This window comes from Sus scrofa, chromosome 1 (genome assembly GCF_054392235.1).
Source record: "Sus scrofa isolate SSC_HxYL_T2T_F1_AM1 chromosome 1, Sscrofa_HxYL_maternal_Yorkshire_Landrace_v2.0, whole genome shotgun sequence".
Taxonomy (NCBI): Eukaryota; Metazoa; Chordata; class Mammalia; order Artiodactyla; family Suidae; genus Sus; species Sus scrofa.
The window spans coordinates 82,074,861-82,093,664 of NC_139383.1; the positions used below are offsets into that span (position 1 = coordinate 82,074,861).

Here is an 18,804-nt window from a genome sequence, read left to right on the forward strand (position 1 = left end):
CAACATGGATGGACCGAGTGATTATCAAACTATGTGAAGTCAGAAAGAGAAAGACAAATACCATATGAGATCACTTCATGTGGAATCTAAAATATGACACAAAATGAACCTATCTACAAAACAGAAACAGACTCACTGATATGGCGAACAGTCTTGTGGCTGCCAAGGCAGAGGGGGGATGAGGGAGGGAGCGGGATGAACTAGAAGTTTGGGGTAACAGATGCAAACTATTACAGTTAGAATGGATAAGCAAAGAGGTCCTACCATATAGCAGGAGGAACTATATCCAATCTCTTGGGATAGACCATGATGGAAAAGAATAAGAAAAAGGATATATATATAACTGAGTCACTTTGCTGCATAGCAGAAATTAAACATAACATTATAAATCAATTATATACCAATACCATTTTAAAAAATGATATATATCATTTTTAATATTTTTCCAACTTTTAATTTTTTTAATTTCAAAGATTAAGTAGTAATAAAATATTAATACTGCCTTTCCCCCGACAAAAAAAAGAATGATCAAAAGAGGTAAATAAAGATAACTAACAAGTCATTTTCTTTTTTGACAAGGAAATTTGAAAGACAAAGCTCTCTGCTATTATGGACTGCATCTCAAAGGAATTGGCACACTTTTTTAATTCCTCAGCTTGGAGAGGGTAACTTTCCCTAGTTCCTTAAGAGGTGCCAAATATGCTTGCTGATGCCCTAGATCAAAATTAAACCACACACACACACACACTATAATAGGTGGATCCACAGTTGATGGAAAGATCATGTCTTAAAGATGCTTATGTCATTCTGATGTCCTCGGAGGCAAAATCTCAAAAACGACCTGGCTACAGACTAGATTTGCAAATGACATAAAATAGAATTACACATTAGAAATAATCCTCCAAATGCAAATAGGGTAGGAGAATTAGCTTAATTTAACAGAATAAAATTTAATATAGATACAGGTTAAGTGTTGGATACAAACTTCAGTAAAGTGTAGTAAGATGGTGAAGCCTAACTCAGCAACACTTGAATACTTTAAGACTTTATGGTTTAGTAAAATGGCAATATGCTGCCCTCAAAACTAATGCTTTCCCAGGATCCATTTGAAGAAATATACTATTTATAAGAAAGGCAGAATCTCCTGTTATTTGGATGTAATTTTGTTCAGTCTTGGGCACCAGACTTTAGGAAGAGCACTGGCATAATAAATCTTATTTAATTAGTGTACAGAACAGATGAAGAACATTGAAAGAATTGATGTATAACCAGGTTAGTGAGGGGGAATTGAGAAGTATATAATCTTTAAGCACTTAGAGCTCTTTCGTGGAATAAGGCTAATTCCATTCTGCAAGACAAGACTTCAGGGGACAAAACATGGAGCAAAAACACTGAGAGGCATCATATATATATTGCTAGGTCCTTTGCAACAGCTGAATGCTATAAGGAAATATATTTTTGAGTAAATTTAACAAAACAAGGAGTATTCCCTCACCTGAGGAGACCAAGGAGAGGTTATCCAAGATTTTCAGACCTGTCTGCACCTTAAAATCTAATTTAATTGGTTTAAGGTAGAGCCTAAGCATCAGGATATTTTTCAAAGCTCCCCAGCCATTTACAATGAGCAGTTAGGTTTGAGATATATTAAGCTGGGTAACTACTTGCCTAGATGTAAATTAAATGAGAAAAGTGACAAGTTCCCATTGTGGCTCAGCAGTAATAAACCCAACTAGTATCCATGAGGGTGTGGGTTTGATCCCTGGCCTCCCTTAGTGGGTTAAGGATCCAGCATTGCCATGAGATGTGGCTTGGATTCCACATTGCAGTGACTGTGGTGTAGGCCAGCAGCTGTAGCTCCAATTTGATCCCTAGCTTGGGAACTTTCATTTGCTGCAAGCACAGCCCTAAAAAAGAAAAAAAAAAGAAAAAAAGAAAAAAGCGAGAGGTAGGTAAATGGAAATTAACATTTATTGGTTACCAGTTATATGCCAGGCATTGTGCTTGGCACTCTTCACACTTTATTTAAACTGTTAATACTTGGAATCTTTTAACACAGTGCCTAGCACATAGTAAGCTCCCAAATGTTTGCTGCTGTTGTTACCTCTTTACAACCATATAATCCATTCTCCAAATACATTGTGGGAGGATATAAACTTATAATAAAGACATTATAATCCTTGCCTTATGGACAAGGAAACTGAGGCTCAGAGAAGGTATTTATTTTGGCTAATACAGTAGGTGGTATATTGTAAAACTGAGTTAATCCCAATTTAAAGTCTCTTCAAGCTACTGATAAGACATCTGGTTATACATAAAAATTCGAAGCTTACCTGAGTGATCCTTTATGTTTTTAATAGAACATCACTCATGGCCTGTTCTCAAGAAAATTACAGTAATTGCAAATCCTGAAAAAGTGAAGTCAAAAAATAGACATTCAGTTTTCCTACTGTAGCCCTGTGGAAATTCTGTAGGTATTGAGAACCTCTGGGGTCAGAGGAAACAGATCAAGGTGACCCTTCAAAGCTCAAACAATTCACTTCAAACAAACATGGAGAAAGTACTGTTCACAAGTGAATCATTTCTCATACTGATGAATGGATAGAGTGTGTGTGTCACTTCTATATAGTCTAGGACTTCAATTAGACAGTAGCATTGAGGGAGAGGAAGTGGGCTCTGAGGGTATGGTTCTCATCATCTCTGACATCTCCTGGCCACATTAATTCACTGAGTTTCTTATGCACATGACTAGTTTTGAGTATGTGAATTTGCTGAAAGGGAAACATCCAAAGAATGGTACCCCCTCAACAAGATAGCTCAAGGGCAAGGAAACCTTTACTTCACTATCCCATATAATCACTAGTATAGCCAATATAAAATAATAATTACTACAAATGATATTTTTTCTTAAATTCCTACAATTTAGATTACATTAATTTTCAAAAAATAAATATGCTTTACAGGAAGGTACAGAGAACATAAAAATATAAATATTAAAGAATAAAATGATAAAATATGCTTCTTCAAGTAGTGAGCATTGAACTGACTTGGTTCAATTCTGAATTTAGTTATTTTTTTTGTTTCTGGGCAACTCTTAAAATTTGAAGCCCATGTAACATATACAAAATGATGTGTTTAATGATTGAAGTTATTTTCTGAGCTTCAAGTACATGCATAAAGAAAAAAATACAGAACATTTTATTCTAGAAAAATAGGATGATATAGGTCCTAAATGTTCTTTGGGACTACTTTAAATAACCAATATAACTATCAATGCAAACTTGGCACCCAGATCTACTCTACTTACACCCCAAATCATAGTTTTACACAGTATGTTTCACAAAGTACTGGGAATATCTTAGGCACTCAAGAACAAATTGGTGGAGGGAGTGGGAAGGGCTGGGAGTTTGGGGTTTGTAGATGCTAAATATTGCATTTGGAGAGGATAAGCAACTAGCTCCTGCTGTACAGCACAGGGAATTATATCTAGTCACTGTGATGGAACATGTAATGAGAGAAAAAGAATGTATATATATATATATATATATATATATATATTTATATATGTATGACTGGGTCACTCTGCTGTATAGCAGAAATTGAGAGAACATTGTAAATCAACTATAATAAAAAACCTTAAAAAAAAAAGAACAAATTGATTAAAGACATTTCAATTTTATCTTTTACCCATTGGCTTCTAGCTATACTTTACATATCCTGAATTTTTGCTAGCCTTGTCCTCAAGTCACAAAAAATTTCATGGGGAGAAAGCAATAAGGTTTAATTTTTATGGATATTTTATATGCTTTGAGATATTCATCAAGAAGTCTAGAACCACAATGTCTTATGTAATTTAAAATTTATCAGCAGCCATATTAAACAATGGATAAATAGGGAAATTAATTTAACTCCAAATATCAAAAATACTTCAACATGCATATAAAAAAGTGAGATGCTTTATTTTTCCATACTAAATCTTTGAAATTAAGTATGCAGAGCTGTTTGTACAAACCACATTTCAAGTGCTCAATAGCCATTGGTGGCAAGTACCTACTGTATTAGAACATGGCTATAGTCTAAGCCCTTTCTATCTCCAGTGTAATAGTCATCTTAAAATGTACAAAAACAAAGCACATAAAAAATGAATCCAAAGTAATAATACCCTGTTAAAATAGCAAGTGAAAGGTTAAATGTTAGTGTTTCGATTTTTTCTAATTATTTAAACAAGAAATTTTCTTTTGAGAGGCTTTGCTAGTTTCTTGACATCAGTTTTACAAATGGCCTTGAAAACTTTTCATTATCCCATCAAAAGCCTTTTCTGGGTACTAGGTTATCTTTCCATTTGAATTACTCGTCATTCAATAAATATCTGGTGACAACCATCTGCAAAACATTATGCTAAGTGCACTAAAGAAAAGTAAAAGACATCCCATCTCTGCTTTCACAAAGCTTTCAAACTAGAAAGAAAGGGAGAGTGAAAAACATGTGAGAGTTTCTCTCTGTATTTTATTTTACTGTATCACTGTGTCTTTTTCTCCAATTTTTTAACAACAAAGGGAATGGACTTCTGGTTCTTATCTTCCCAGGGCCTGATGAAATGTCTTAGTATCTGAGAAATTCACCATAATGAATTATTGTATGTTATTTTCTAGATCAGAGGTCCCTACCAAGTACATAAAGAAATATTTCATCTTCCCTAAGAACAGGAAAACTGTAAGGCAGAAGAGTTATCTATGACAGGCCTTAAAGGATCTGACACAGACAGAAGATGGTGAGGTTTGAAGAAAACAAGTTTCTACCGTTGAGAAAGTATGAAGATAGAAAAGTTTATCACGTATAAGAACTGTTTGCTTATTAAATGCACAAAGTGAATTAAAAAAAGAGCCTAAACGACCTGAGAATATCATTTATAGAAATAAAAATGGAGCCTTTAAGGAAGTAAAGGGGGGAGAATGATGCTGCATGAGCTGTTTTTTTGGGGGGGAGGTGGAGGGGAGTGACATTATGTGTAACCAGTTGCAGTTGTTAACACTTTAAAGCAAAACAACAGCAGCAATAACCCTCCCCACGTCGGAGGGTACAGTAGCAGTGTTCCTCATTTTCTTACCTTTGGGATAACACCTACTACATCCATTTAAGAACTTTAATAATTCCACAATCTGCTGTCACCTAGAATAATTTTTATGCGCAGGGTGAGGAATAAGAAATCTAGTAGAGTAACATGCTTTTTATTTTACCATCATGCATATAAGGAAAGACAAATATACCAACGATATACCTTCAACTTGACAGAGCCATCTCACAAGTATTTAGACTATTTAGGAAAAGGGACACATCAATTACTAAGTTGCTAACAGGGCAAAGTATCAAGTAAGACAATTAAGCCACACATTTTTAGTGAGTTATTTTTCCATGACAACAGTTTCCAAAGTCCTAAAAATACGACAAGTTTTTCAAATTATATTTCTAAGGATACACTTTTTAACAGAAATAATAAGTTGAAAATCATTAGGCATATTCAGTTAAAGTCTCTATATTGTACAGGAAAATAAGACTGTTATTTTTCCAAATGTTTCCAACTGAAAGCAAAAGGAAGCCTATACAGCTCAATTTTCTCAGCAGAAACCAGGGAAAATAGCAGGATTTTACCATACACAAGTGAAATAAGAGACAAATTATTAATCTTCCTTATAAATTAAGTCAAATGAAAACAAGAGAGAAGAGTACCCAAAGTTATTTTGTGTTTTTTTAAAGAACTCTTCTCTAAGCAATTTAACATTCGGGCCCTTCAATTCTCCCATGTTAATCCTGAGAAAAAGATTTCTCCTCCCAATACCAGTGACAAAATTCCCTTGATGGCTCTCAGTCAGTCTTAATTTTTGGCCCAATTTTTTACCTGGCTCATTTTTACTTGTGTTCTTTGGTTTTCCCTCCTTTGGTACCCATCACAGTCTCCTTAGTTCTTCTATCCATTATGACCTAGATATCACTTTCATTCCATCTGTCTACCTTTAAATATTCTAGGTGTTGTTAAAAGGGGTGGAGGACAGGGAAGAGAGCAGAGGGAAAGAAGAGCTCTGGCAGTCTATACTACAGACAACCTGTTCCTCGAAATAATGGAAAGAACCAAATTAAACTAAAATACTTCATTTTACAGATTTTTATGAGCTATCACTTCTTTTAAGAGATAGAAGAGCATGGATAAAGTGTACTGCTATCCTGGCACTTAATCATGTTCAGGATGAAAAAGGAGGCACAAAGAGGTACCTAGGTTTCGTGTGAATTCACTAGTTGGGGCTGAGAATGCCTGGTACTTTGAACAGATACCACCCTTACTTCTGCCATAAGGACAGGTCTAGCTTATCATCACAACCCCTTGCCCGACAACAGCAGGGTCCTGGATAATGGGAATAAAGGGAAGAGAGGAGGTGAGGAATAGAGGTCTTTTGGGGAGAAGAATGGAAGGGTCTTTTGTGTGCTGGCAATAAACCTGGGTTCATCATCAGTTCTGGAGATTGTTTACCAGAGATGAGAGAGGGGTTGACAATGGTCCAGAAGAGGTTCATCCAGTGCGTGGCAGCCCAGGGCAGAGCCAGTAGCAAGAAGCAATAGGTGGCCAGAGGTGCAAGAGCAATGGAGTCACATAAATCACACAGGCCAAGAGGCCCACTGCTGTTCTCAGTTGATGTCACTAATGCTCAGCAACTGTCCACAGGCTATACACATGCCTGTACTGCAAAGCAAAGTGGGTAGAACAGGCTCCTACTCAAAGCTAGAATTCCAGGCGTAAAAGCCAGATTGGAAGCTGGAGGAACAAACAGGGTCCAAGCAGTGCGGATAAAGACAGTGCATTTTACAGCTTCACTTGCTTGGCTTATGAATGGTGTAAATCATGGCCACGCAGAATGTGATATCAATGCAAAACTGCATCAAGGCCATGTGGAAGTGGAGAAAGATGGCCATGATGGTCTCAATCTTGAGGTTGAAAGAAAAGACTGTTCAGAAGAAAAAGGCTGCAGAATTGTCAGAGGGGAAAAAAAAGTGGAAGGCATACCCATTTCTGCTGCCCAAGCACAGGTCCAGCAAGACGCAAAAGGGGACGCTGTGCAGGAGCATTCCCAAAGGCAAAGTTTAACCAGACTGGAATCCAAAAGGCCTAGGGATCTCCACTGGCTCCCTTATTGGGCGACGTCTGACTCTGCGGACTCCTTCACGCAGCAGGTAGTACTGCAGTGGATTTGGCCACAGGTCCTCTTTAATGATCTCAGCAATTCTGTCAGACTCTGGAAGGCTGTGGTCTGAAAACCAGGTGAAGAAATTGCAGACCACCTCTTGGTTCCTGCGAATGAAGGACTGAGGTTCATGACCCCGGCGCCATATGATTGGAGTGGAGAGAGACACCACTCGGCCAGAGGCTCTGACCTCATATTCCTTGACGATCAGCTTGTTTCTAAAGTAGGGGTTTCTTCGAAAGAAGAACTTGAACTTGCAGCCTGTTCGAGGGTGTCTGAGCTCCTTCACCTCCAAGTTGGTTATGTATCGTAACATCTCTGCATCCTGGCCCCTAATCATGGGGGCCAGCTGGGGGTGGTTCCGAAAGGCAGTGACCCAGAAGCCCGGGATGTTCTGAATGATGTAGTTTCTCCGCTCCAGGTAGTGTCGACGCATCCGCCCGAACTTATGCTCTAGTTGCTGAAAAGCCCGGTCAGCCTGAGCGTTCACAGTGTCCAGTTCCAGCTGGATGGCCTCCAGCGGGTTCATGCGGAGATCCAGACGAAGGGGCCGGTAACCGGCTCGCGCCCTCTCCTCCTCTACCACCACCCTATTCTCCACCATTTCTATTTCTTCACCCACTGACTGTTCCTCCACCTCCATCTGCTGGTCCACTGCCTCCACCGCCTGGGCTCCTTCCTTCCCCGCCACCTCCTCCAGCACTGGGACTGAGGAGGCGGGGCCCTCTTCGGTCTTCACGTCCTCAGCCTTCGCCTCTGCCATCGCCTCGGACCCCAACTTCTCCGCGCCTCCTGCTTCCATGGCTTTCTTCCCCTCAGGACCGTGCAGCTCTCCCCGGCGACCGCCATTTCCCAGGCTGCCGCCCGTTGCCAGAGCCTTGGACGCGGTTTCCAAGCCCTCCGCGGGGGGCGGAGCTTGCTCCTGCCCGGCTCCGCAGTCCCCACCGCCTCGGGGCTGGGTAGCACGGGCACAGCTCGGATCTGGGGGAGCAGCCTGGGGTGCGCCCCGCTCCTCTGGAAGCTGGAGCTGTGGCTGCGTGACGGGCGCCAAGCTCTCCTCGCCCGTCTCCGCCATCACCTGTGACGCCTCGGTTTCCTCACGGAGCTTCGGGCACTGGGAAGGGTCCGGGTCTCCGGGGGCACGGGCAGGGGTAGTAAGTCTGTGGGTTGGGGAGCGAGGAGTCTCCTCGACTCCCTCCGGGCCGCTCGTCCCCAGCAATCAGACCAACGGTAGCTAGTCTGTTTTCCTCACAGAAGCTGCATTCGGCGACAACCAGCCGTTGGTGCCGCCCACTCTCTAGTCTCGCGAGCGTCTCCGTGAGGATGACGTCAGGGCTGTGGATCTCACCGTGACGTGAGAATTCGTTCCTGCTGTAGCTTGTTTGGTATCCTGCTCTGCAGGTGTGTTTGCTTAGTTTTAGTCCCATGTTTTTAAATCAGGTGAACTGGTAATTTGACCTGGGTAAATAAATGCAGCTTGGACTCAGAGAAGCAATGAGAACCTTCCCTGCGATGCATCTGTAAACTACCTCTAGCTTGTATTCTAGGGTAATGAATGGTAGGGGTCCCCAGGGCTACATTGCCTGCTGTCGTCTGAAAACATGTTTTTCTGGTTTTCAGTATTTTCTAGGCAAGAAGGTAAATCTATCCCCTGTTACTCCATTATGGCCGGTAGCAAAATCTTCTCATTATTTTTTAACTAAGATGAATAGTTAATTGTTTCCCTTTTCTCAGGTAGAAGTGACATGAAAACATTAATTCTGGCCTCTAATATCACTGGGAGAAAAAAGCTCCTGAGCGACTTTTTTACCACGAAAGTGATGCAGATTATTCCTTGCTAGTCCTAACTTTATAATCTGCATCAAAGAAGGGTTTGTCCTACATAATTTCTGCAAGAATTAAGTCAGGATCGTTTTGCTAAATCTTGCTCCATGGCTCCTCACTGGAATAAATAGAAAAGCAATTTCCAGACCCCTAAACTATTAACCACTTAACGAATTTAGTTCTGCAAAGAGATAGGAAAGGTTGGCTCTGATAAAGTATATATTCATGCAATTAGTTTATAGAGTTTCTTTAAGAGGGATATCAGTGCCTTTGGTTGCTTTAGTTTGTTACTTGTGAGGAAAATGGGTGTTAGAGGATTCCAAGGCCTCAAAGAAATGCCCATAGAGTGTCCAACCTCCATCATTTTTTTATGACTAAAGGCCAATTAAAATCGGTAAACAGAAAGGTCATAAGTATAAAATAAACTGCAGAATAACAAGTTTCAGTAAGTTGATTCAAGGTGCAACCAAGTCAAATGTTTTTTGTTCTATTTGCTTTGCCCTGTATAGTAGGCTGCCCAAGATGTCCATGTCTAAACCTTCAGAATCTATGAATGTATTATCTTACCTGGCAAAAGGGACTTTATGGGAATTCCTGGGTGGTCTAGTGGTTAGGATTTGGCACTTTGGCTTGAGTTCAGTCCCTTTTCTGGGAACTGAGATCCCATATCAAGCTGCTGCACACTGCAGCTAAAAAAGGGGGTGTAGACTTTGCAGATATGACTAGGTTAAGGAACAGAAGATTGGAAGATTATCTTGGATTTTTCAGGTGGCCCCTGTGTAATTACAATGATCATTATAAAAAGAAAACATATCAGTGTCAGTGTGAAATGTGACGACCAGTGCAAGAAGTGAGGAGAGAGAAAAAGAGGACGAGGTTTGAAGATCGAGGAAGGAACAAGGATCCAAGAAATAAAGGAGGCCTCTATAAGCTGGAAAGGTGAGGAAATAGTTTCCCATAGAGCCTCCAAAGGAATGCAGCTCTGTCAACACCTTGATTTTATCTAACCTCCAAAACTGGAAGATAATCAATTTGTTTAGTTTTAAACTGTTTGTGGTAGTTTGGATTGAGGGTTTTTATTTTTGGGGTTTTTGTTTTTTTTTTGTTTGTTTGTTTGTTTGTTTGTTTTTGGTCTTTTTAGGGCTATACCCACAGCATATGGAAGTTCCCAGGCTATGGGTAGAATCAGAGCTACAGCTGCCGGTCTACACCACAGCCACAGCAACACGGGATCTGAGCTACATCTATGATCTACACCACAGCTCACAGCAATGCCAAATCCTTAGCCCACTGATCGAAGCCAGGGATGGAACCCACATCCGTGGATACTAGTTGGGTTCGTTATCACTGAGCCACGACAGGAACTCCCTGAGTTGAGGTTTGGTTGCATCTTTGTGTGGCTCAGGTTTTTCCTGGCAGCAGCCCCTTCAGCCTTGCCATTGCTTCCTCTGAGGTCCTGCTCAGCAACTGTGATGTGTCATATTTAGGCTCTCTTTTTGGCTATCAAGTCCAGAAATATACTCAGGCAACACACAGAAAGACAAAGTCAAACCAAAACCTGTGATAAAATATGTTTGAAAGACTGTGAACTCTAGGAGGCCAGGGTCATGGTTTTGTTTACCACTGTCTACCTAGTACCTAGTAAACCGATGTGTACTATGTTGCCTAGATGATTAGAATGTTAAATAAAGGAACAGATGCACAGGGTACATTTCTTCTGCCTGCAGCTGGCTCTTGCAGAAATAAGGGGCACTCCGCTTGTCATCCTGCTCTCCTCCCCATCTGCCACCAGCAAACCAGACCACAGCTCTACTGTGTGCAGTAACGACGTCCAAGTCAGAATGAATTTGTATGTATTTATCAAAGCCTCAGAAAGCATAGATAAACTACAGGGAAAGCAGTTTTGTTTTATAAATAATTTACATTTGTGTGGTAACTGACAAACACTGGAAGGACTGTCATATTTAGGAGGGTTTACATAGCAAAGCCTCAGACTACCAGCACTACGTCTCCAGTTCTTCTCTCTTTCTGAGCCAGCCAAGGTAATGATTTCAAGCCTTACTTCATTTCTCTCTGCAAGAACTGTATATAGATACTGTAATGCATGGCTGCAATTACTTTTTTATAGACAGGAATGAATGATGGGATTTTCCACAAGGCCCACTTTATGTCTTTTTAAAAATTTTTTGAATTGATTTACAATGTTGTGTTAATTTCTGCTTACAGCAAAGTGACTCAATTATACATTTATATATATAATTATCATTATTGTCTTTTTAGGGCCATACCCATGGCATGTGGAGGCTCCCAGACTAGGGATAGAATCAGAGTTACAGCTGCTGGCCTAAACCACAGCCACAGCAACATGGGATCTAAGCCATGTCTGCAGCCTACACCGCAGCTCACCGCAATGCCAGATCCTTAACCCACTGAGCGAGGCCAGGAATTGAACGCGCATCCTTATGGATATTAGTCGGATTCGTTTCCACTGCACCACAACGGGAATTCCAAATCGATGATTCTTCGAGAAAGATTTCTCAGGTGGCAAAGATTTTAGCAGAAGTTCAGACATTTTTGTTTTGCAGAAAGATATATTTTATGTTTGTAATTAATGAAGCTTTCATGTATTTACTACTTCTAATGTATCAGTTGCTGTTGTAATCACCATCCCAGTGTACCTTTAGTTCTTGTAAGAACCTTATGCGCTAATGTTATTAGGACCTTCAATTTACTCACTAGGGAAATGAGGCAAAGAGAGACTAAGTCACTCTAAATGAGATACAAAATGATAGACTCATGATTTGAATCTAGGTAGTTTGACTCAAGAGATCATGCTTTTTGAACAAAATGCAAAGTCACTTCATAAAAGCACAAAACTATCCTCTTAAGTGTTAAATCAATATGCAGTTTTATGCCTTCTTCCCTATTTGCCTATCCATAGACATATTAATATGTATTAGGCAGGTGTCCAAGAAGTTGATTTCTGTTTAAAGTAACAGCAGTTATTCATGATCCCTAAATTCAGTATTTTGTAAATCCTATTAGACCTGATGTCACCTTTTATAACAGATATTTCCTTTCTTTCTTTCTTTCTTTCTTTCTTTCTTTCTTTCTTTCTTTCTTTCTTCCTTCCTTCCTTCCTTCCTTCCTTCCTTCCTTCCTTCCTTCCTTCCTTCCTTTCTTTCTTTCTTTCTTTCTTTCTTTCTTTCTTTCTTTCTTTCTTTCTTTCTTTTCTTTCTACTTTCTCTCTTTTTGGTCTTTTAGGGCCACACCTGCAGCATACGGAAGTTCCCAGGCTAGGGGTTGAGTCTGAGCTGCAGATACCAGTCTACGCCACAGCCACAGCAACATGGGATCCGAGCTACATCCAAGACCTCTGTCACAGCTTGCAGCAACATAGAATCCTTGACCCACTGAGCGAGGCCAGGGATAGAGCCCACATCCTCATGGATGCTAGTCAGGTTTATAACCCACTGAGCTACAACGGGAACTCCAGTAGCACGTATTTTCTTAATCAGTGTTTACTTTCTTGAGAAGAAATTCATAGATAATACAATCCACCTACACATATAAATAGAAAAACATAAATATAATGATTCTGATATTAAAGAGATATAAAAGTAATTTAAGAGTGTCTGTTTCAATGTGTAAAGGCATTAACATGCCTAAGCGATAAGAAATGGCAAAGTAGTTAGAAAATTACACCTATTACTGTAATCACCATGGCTGGAGACTAATATAGGTAGGTTTCACTTTGGCTGGGATATACCAAGGGTAGAATTAGCCTTGGTGAGGAGATTTTCCAAAATGGTGACCACATCTTGATTAAGTTCTGGAAAAGTTCTCCTTGCTTGCCCCAGCTCTGTATTTCTTTCATTGTAAAAAATAGGTTTTTCACATTTCTGAAATCAGGGTATGTCAGCCGGGTGTCAGTAATGGTCATTGTTGTTGTCCTTGCCTGAGTGTGTGCAAACCTGGTTATAGTTAGCAATTTCATTTCTAGATAAACTTTTTGAAGACCATCTGAAGGATGTTAAAACCACTGGTTGTTGTCTGAAAACTTTCCATCAATATCTTTGGAAGGCTCAAAAAAGTGCTAACATCAAAACATACATAATTAGTATCAGTGGTTTTGAAGAAAACTTAGATATAGGAGTTGAGCACTTTTATAAGAAATACAGCATCATCAAAATACTTGAGAAGTAAAGAGAAAGATTTTGTTTTAAAAAACATGGATGTTGACAACACTTGGTCAAAAACAATTTCGGAAAATTTTCTGAATGTGAAGAAGTTTTAGAATATCTTAATTTATTCTGCTTTTCCCCCTTTATATGTGCCCAAGTGTGATATTTGTTATATCTAACTGTATCTAAAGGAGCCCTTTAAATAGAGATAAAATTTAAATTATGTATAAGAATGCATTGTCTCATATTAATTGACAGTGTTTTTCTATCCTCTTTTCTGTCTTTCATTCTTGGTGATATTTAAATAATACTATGTTTTACATTAGATGAAATACTGTAGTAGGTTCCTTCCTAGAAAATTCATTGCATAGTAAAACAGTGTAAGCATGTATTTTTTTTTTTTTTTCTGAATCCTTAACCCACTGCACCTGCCTGGGGAATCAAACCTGCACCACTGTAGAGACAATGCTGGATCCTTAACCTGCTGCACCGTAGCGGGAACTCCCATATTTTGTTTTTATATGTAAAATGATGCTAAATTCTAGGCTCAGGTAAATAAATGTAAGTCGGCTATCCCTCACAGAACTAGAGCAATGTTTTGTTGATGAGGACTTCCTGGATGATATCTTTCAACCCTGGCCCCACTTAAGGAAAGCCAGTAACAACCTCTGTTCTTTGTAATATCCAGAACTTTCCTCCATACCTTTCCGGGAGAGCCCTTAGAAAGGTACTACTTCTGCTGAGATTCTCTCTGTTGTGTTGAATACTTGGGAGTATGGTATTCCCATCATTTTCACTAGAGGGAGCAACTCGTCTTTAAGAAAGTGGTATATCTAAACTATGATGGAAGAACTTGGGAATGGTCTGTCACTGGAAATGAAATACTCCTGTAATTTAAATTGGATCATAATCTTTCATTCCATGTAAGCTGTGATTGTTACAAAATAGTTTTCTCACACAGGCTTATGTGTGTTATGAGGGCTTCTCATAATCAAATCAGGCCAGAGTATTTCATATGATGACCCTGCCTACTCTGACAAGGTCCCTACTCTTTGTAGGGTGGAATCATGGACCTGTTTTCAAGTTCCAGCTCTGCCACTCACTAGCTGTTTGACCTTCATTAGTCCCTTTATCTTTCTGAGTCTCAATTTCCTCATAGGTAAAATAGAGATTATAATACATGCTTTCAAGACCTGTTAAAAAGATGAAATAAGATATGTGTAAAATATGTAACATAAGCTTTCTATGAATAGAAGCTGATTCTGGAGTTCCCGTGGTGGTGCAGTGGTTAACGAATCCGACTAGGAACCATGAGGTTGCGGGTTCGGTCCCTGCCCCTTGCTCAGTGGGTTAACGATCCGGTGTTGCCGTGAGCTGTGGTGTAGGTTGCAGACGAGGCTCGGATCCTGCGTTGCTGTGACTCTGGCGTAGGCCGGTGGCTACAGCTCCGATTCAACCCCTAGCCTGGGAACCTCCATATGCCACGGGAGCGGCCCAAGAAATAGCAACAACAACAACAACAAAAAGACAAAAGACAAAAGACAAAAAAAAAAAAAAAAAAAAAAAGCTGATCCTGTTACTTGTATTGTTTCATATTAAAACTTATGTACTTAAAAGTTAAACTGTTTTCCATAGTATAATAATCAAGTACTAAATTCCTTTATTAAACAGGTTTAAGTGTTTAGGAATTTGAAAAAGAAAGACATCCACATGGATTAGGGTGGTTAGTGAAAGCTTCGCGGAGGAAACAAGATTTGATTTGTATCCAACTACAGGTAAGAGTTGAATAGCGTGAGAAGGAGGTGGGACATGAGGCCGTAGTCATCATACTTGTCAGCTGCGTTTCAACATACATTCTGGACCTGCACTGTCCAGTATAGTGTCAATACCCACATGTAGATATTTAAATTTAAATTAATTAAAATTAAAAACTGAGTTCATAAGTCACATCACATTTTAAGTGCTCAGTAGCAATATCTGACTAGTGGCTATTCTGTTGGGCAGTGTGTAACATTCCATTGTGGCAGAAAGTGCTATTGGACAGCGCTGTTCCAGACATACAGTGTCTCCAGGTAGTTGAAAAAAAGAGGCTTACTAGAACTGAAATATACCACAGCGATAGCAGCCCTATGCCTTAAAAGGGTCTTAAGAAAAAAAGTATTAAAATTCATGCTTTCAGTTAATGTTTTTTGAGCAAAAGTTGTGTGTGTTTGTTTTGGGAATAAGTATTCTCACCAGAAGTACTTATCTCTTGGTTCACTTAATATCAAAAAGATAATCCGAGTATTATGTAATCCAACTCCTTCGCTATAAAACGTATAGATTTAAAATAATTTAAATAGGAGTTCCCGTCGTGGCTCAGTGGTTAATGAATCCAACTAGGAACCATGAGGTTGCAGGTTCGATCCCTGGCCTTGCTCAGTGGGTTAAGGATCCAGCATTGCCCTGAGCTGTGTAGGTTGAAGACCCCTAGCCAGGGAACCTCCATATGCCGAGGGTTCGGCCCTAGAAAATACAGAAAAAGATAAAGATAAAATAATTTAAATAATTAGCGGAAAGTGAGCCAATACCCTTCAGAGAGGAGCAAAGTTCAATGAATGAAATTCAGAAAGAGTCAGTTGAAAATTCTTTGTAATTACATGAGCCATTTAAATAACTAATAAAATGTGTACTTAGTGAATAAAATCCTAGTGTATTTTTATAAAGTGAAAAATTTTAAAGACAATGTGTGTGAAACAGTTAATGAACATAATTACATAGATTTTATTTATTTATTATTATTATTTTTTTGTCTTTTTGCTATTTCTTAGGCCGCTCCCGAGGCATATGGAGGTTCCCAGGCTAGGGGTCGAATTGGAGCTTTAGCCACCCACCGGCCTACGCCAGAGTCACAGCAACGCGGGATCCAAGCCTCATCTGCAACCTACACCACAGCTCATGGCAACGTCGGATCGTTAACCCACTGAGCAAGGGGCAGGGACCGAACCCGCAACCTCATGGTTCCTAGTCGGATTCGTTAACCACTGCGCCACGACGGGAACTCCCCAATTTTTTTTAAGTTGCTATAAATCATAGTGATTTCTTTGGTACAGTACTAAAAATTGACAAGCCATTAATTTAATGACATGACTTTTATGTTGGAAAATATCTCAAACTCCTAAGGTTAAAACATTTCATACAAAGCAAAATATTTCTTTGCATTTTCTAGATACAGTTTTTAAACACTTTTCTTATAAATTTGTGTTGTGGCTGTTCGTGAAAAGTCCAGAGCCCATATATAACTTAAAAAAAAAAATCGGTAATTTTTTTTCAGTACATTCCTAAGGTCTAAGAAGCTGATTAGAACAACTAGACTGTCAAAAATAAATACATTGTCCATTCTTCTCAGAGGTTTTCCATTCTGTTGGAAAATGAATTAAAAAGTATTTTTTAAACCTTGTCATTGGGTGTTCTCAGTAAACATTCAGAGTTGCTTATGTTGAGTGTGTTTTACCTTCCGGCTGTGTTTATTTGTCTGGGCATGTTTGCTTTATCTGCCTCTTTTGTGGCTCTATATTTTAGTCCATGAGCTCCTGGCTGTGCCTGTTTAAGCTGCCTGGTAGCCATGCGTTGTGTATTAAGTCAGTGTGTCACTGTTGACTTCAAGGATCAGACTGCCCATGATAAGGCCCTGCTGCACGTTGTCAGCCCAGAATGTCTCGGCCACTGCCATTCACAGCAAGCTGGGGGCTTCCTGGGATTCCACGCTCCACCTTCCCTGGGTGGGGCACCAGGAGTAAATCACAAGCTGGATCTGATCTCTCATTTTTTGTTTGGTTGGTTTTTTAACATTTTTATTGAAGTATAGTTGATGGACAATATTATAGAAATTTTAGGTGTCCAGTATAATGATTCAGAATATTTAAAGGTTATGCTCCATTTTTAGTTATTATAAAATATTGGCTATATTCCCTATGTTGTACAATATATCCTTGTTGCTTATTTTATATGTAATAGTTTATACCTGTTAAACCTCATCCCCCTTTTTGCCCCTCCCCTCTTCCCCCTCTCCACTGTTAATCACTAATTTCTTCTCTCTACGAGTCTGTTTCTTTTTGTTATATTCACTAGTTTGTTGTACTTTTTATGTTTTTAATTTTTTATTTTTTTGGCTGCAGTCGTGGCATGTGGAAGTTCCTGGGCCAGGGATTGAACTCGAGCCACTGCAGTGACAATGCTGGATCCTTAACCCACTGCACCACAGGAGAACTGCTGTTGTGTTTTTTAGATTCCACGTATAAGTGATGATGTACATTATTTGTCTTCCTCTGTGTGACTTATTTCATTAAATTGATACCCTCCAAATCTGTTCATGTTGTTGCAAATAGCAAAATTTTTTTCTTTGGCTCAGTAATATTACACTATATATATATATGTGCACTATACACATACACTCGCTATATATATACATATATACATACATACACACACACACACTATATATATATATATATATATATATATATATATATATATATCATGTCTTCTTTAGCCATTCATCTACTGATGGATGTTTAAGTTGCTTCTATATCTTGGCAATTGTAAACAAAGCTGCTATGAATGTTGGAATGCATGTATCTTTTCAAATTAGTGTTTTAATTTTTTTTTGAATATATACCCAGGAGTGGAATTGCTGGGTCATATGGTAGTTCTGTGTTTTCCACAGCTGCTGCAGCAATTTACATTCTCATCAATAGTGTGCCAAGGGCTCCCTTTCTCCACATCCTTGCCAACATCTGCTACTTGTGTTCTTGTTGATAATAGCCATTCTGACAGATGAGGTGATATCTCATTGTGGTTTTAATTTGCATTTCCCTAATGCTTAGTGATGTTTAGCATCTTTTCATGTGCCTGGTACAGCCCTCTTATGGTTTTTTATTTTATTTTATTTTTGTCTGCATCCATAGCATGCAGAAGTCCTGGGCCAGGGACCAAACCGGTGCCACAGTGACCTGAGCCACAGCAGGGACAACGCTAGATCCTTTACCTGCTAAGCCACCAGGGAACTTTATACAGCCCTCTTAGGGTTTTTTATTTTTTGTCTTTTTTGGGGGGCCGTACCCGCAGCATATGGAGGTTCCCAAGCCAGGGGTCAAATTGGAGCTACAGCTACTGGCCTACACCACAGGCACAGCAATCCATAATCTGAGCCACGTCTGTGAACTATACCACAGCTCACGGCAAAGCCAGATCTTTAACCCACTGAGCAAGGCCAGGGATCAAACCTGCATCCCCGTGGTTTCTAGTCAGATTTGTTTCCACTGAGCCGCTATGGGAACTCCCTCAGCCCTCTTATTTTAAGGTTTCATCAAAGTCATTTTCTATTTTCCACATAAAACTAAAACGAAAAGTTCATATTGTGGTATATAGCTTGATAATTTGATTTTCACAACACGTCATCTGTTAGCTAAGAACTCTGCCTCATGAATTCTTTGGCACTAAGACGATATTACAACTTCCTTTGGTTTGTAATCAAGCCATTCTACACACATCTGGTTTAAAAATGTGAAAGGTTGATTTGGAAAGAG

At 39.5% G+C, this 18,804-nt stretch overlaps 2 protein-coding genes and 1 long non-coding RNA gene across 5 annotated transcripts in view; 1 reads left to right on the forward strand and 2 right to left on the reverse strand.

Moving 5' to 3' along the window:
• Positions 1–18,804, reverse strand: part of TSPYL4 (TSPY like 4) — a 47,895-nt gene that overhangs the window by 12,033 nt on the left and 17,058 nt on the right. For 2 of the 3 annotated variants that reach the window (XM_005659397.4, XM_084963541.1), the window contains exon 1: positions 2,331–2,405. The exons of the other annotated variant lie outside the window; for it this stretch is intronic. The gene's annotated coding sequence lies outside the window, so the exon portion shown is untranslated. Of the gene's footprint in view, positions 1–2,330; positions 2,406–18,804 lie in introns of those variants that run through there. 3 annotated transcript variants of the gene reach the window in all.
• TSPYL1 (TSPY like 1) lies at positions 5,210–8,500 on the reverse strand. Its single transcript, XM_003121374.5, has one exon. The coding sequence runs from the start codon at positions 8,302–8,304 to the stop codon at positions 7,129–7,131; it is 1,176 nt and encodes a 391-aa protein (XP_003121422.3). The 5' UTR covers positions 8,305–8,500; the 3' UTR covers positions 5,210–7,128.
• The window catches only part of LOC146406169 (uncharacterized), a 53,172-nt gene continuing 42,928 nt past the window's right edge, over positions 8,561–18,804 (forward strand). Inside the window, exons 1-2 of the long non-coding RNA XR_014807419.1 lie at positions 8,561–8,630; positions 9,822–9,992. This is a non-coding gene — a long non-coding RNA (uncharacterized LOC146406169). The remainder of the gene's footprint in view (positions 8,631–9,821; positions 9,993–18,804) is intronic.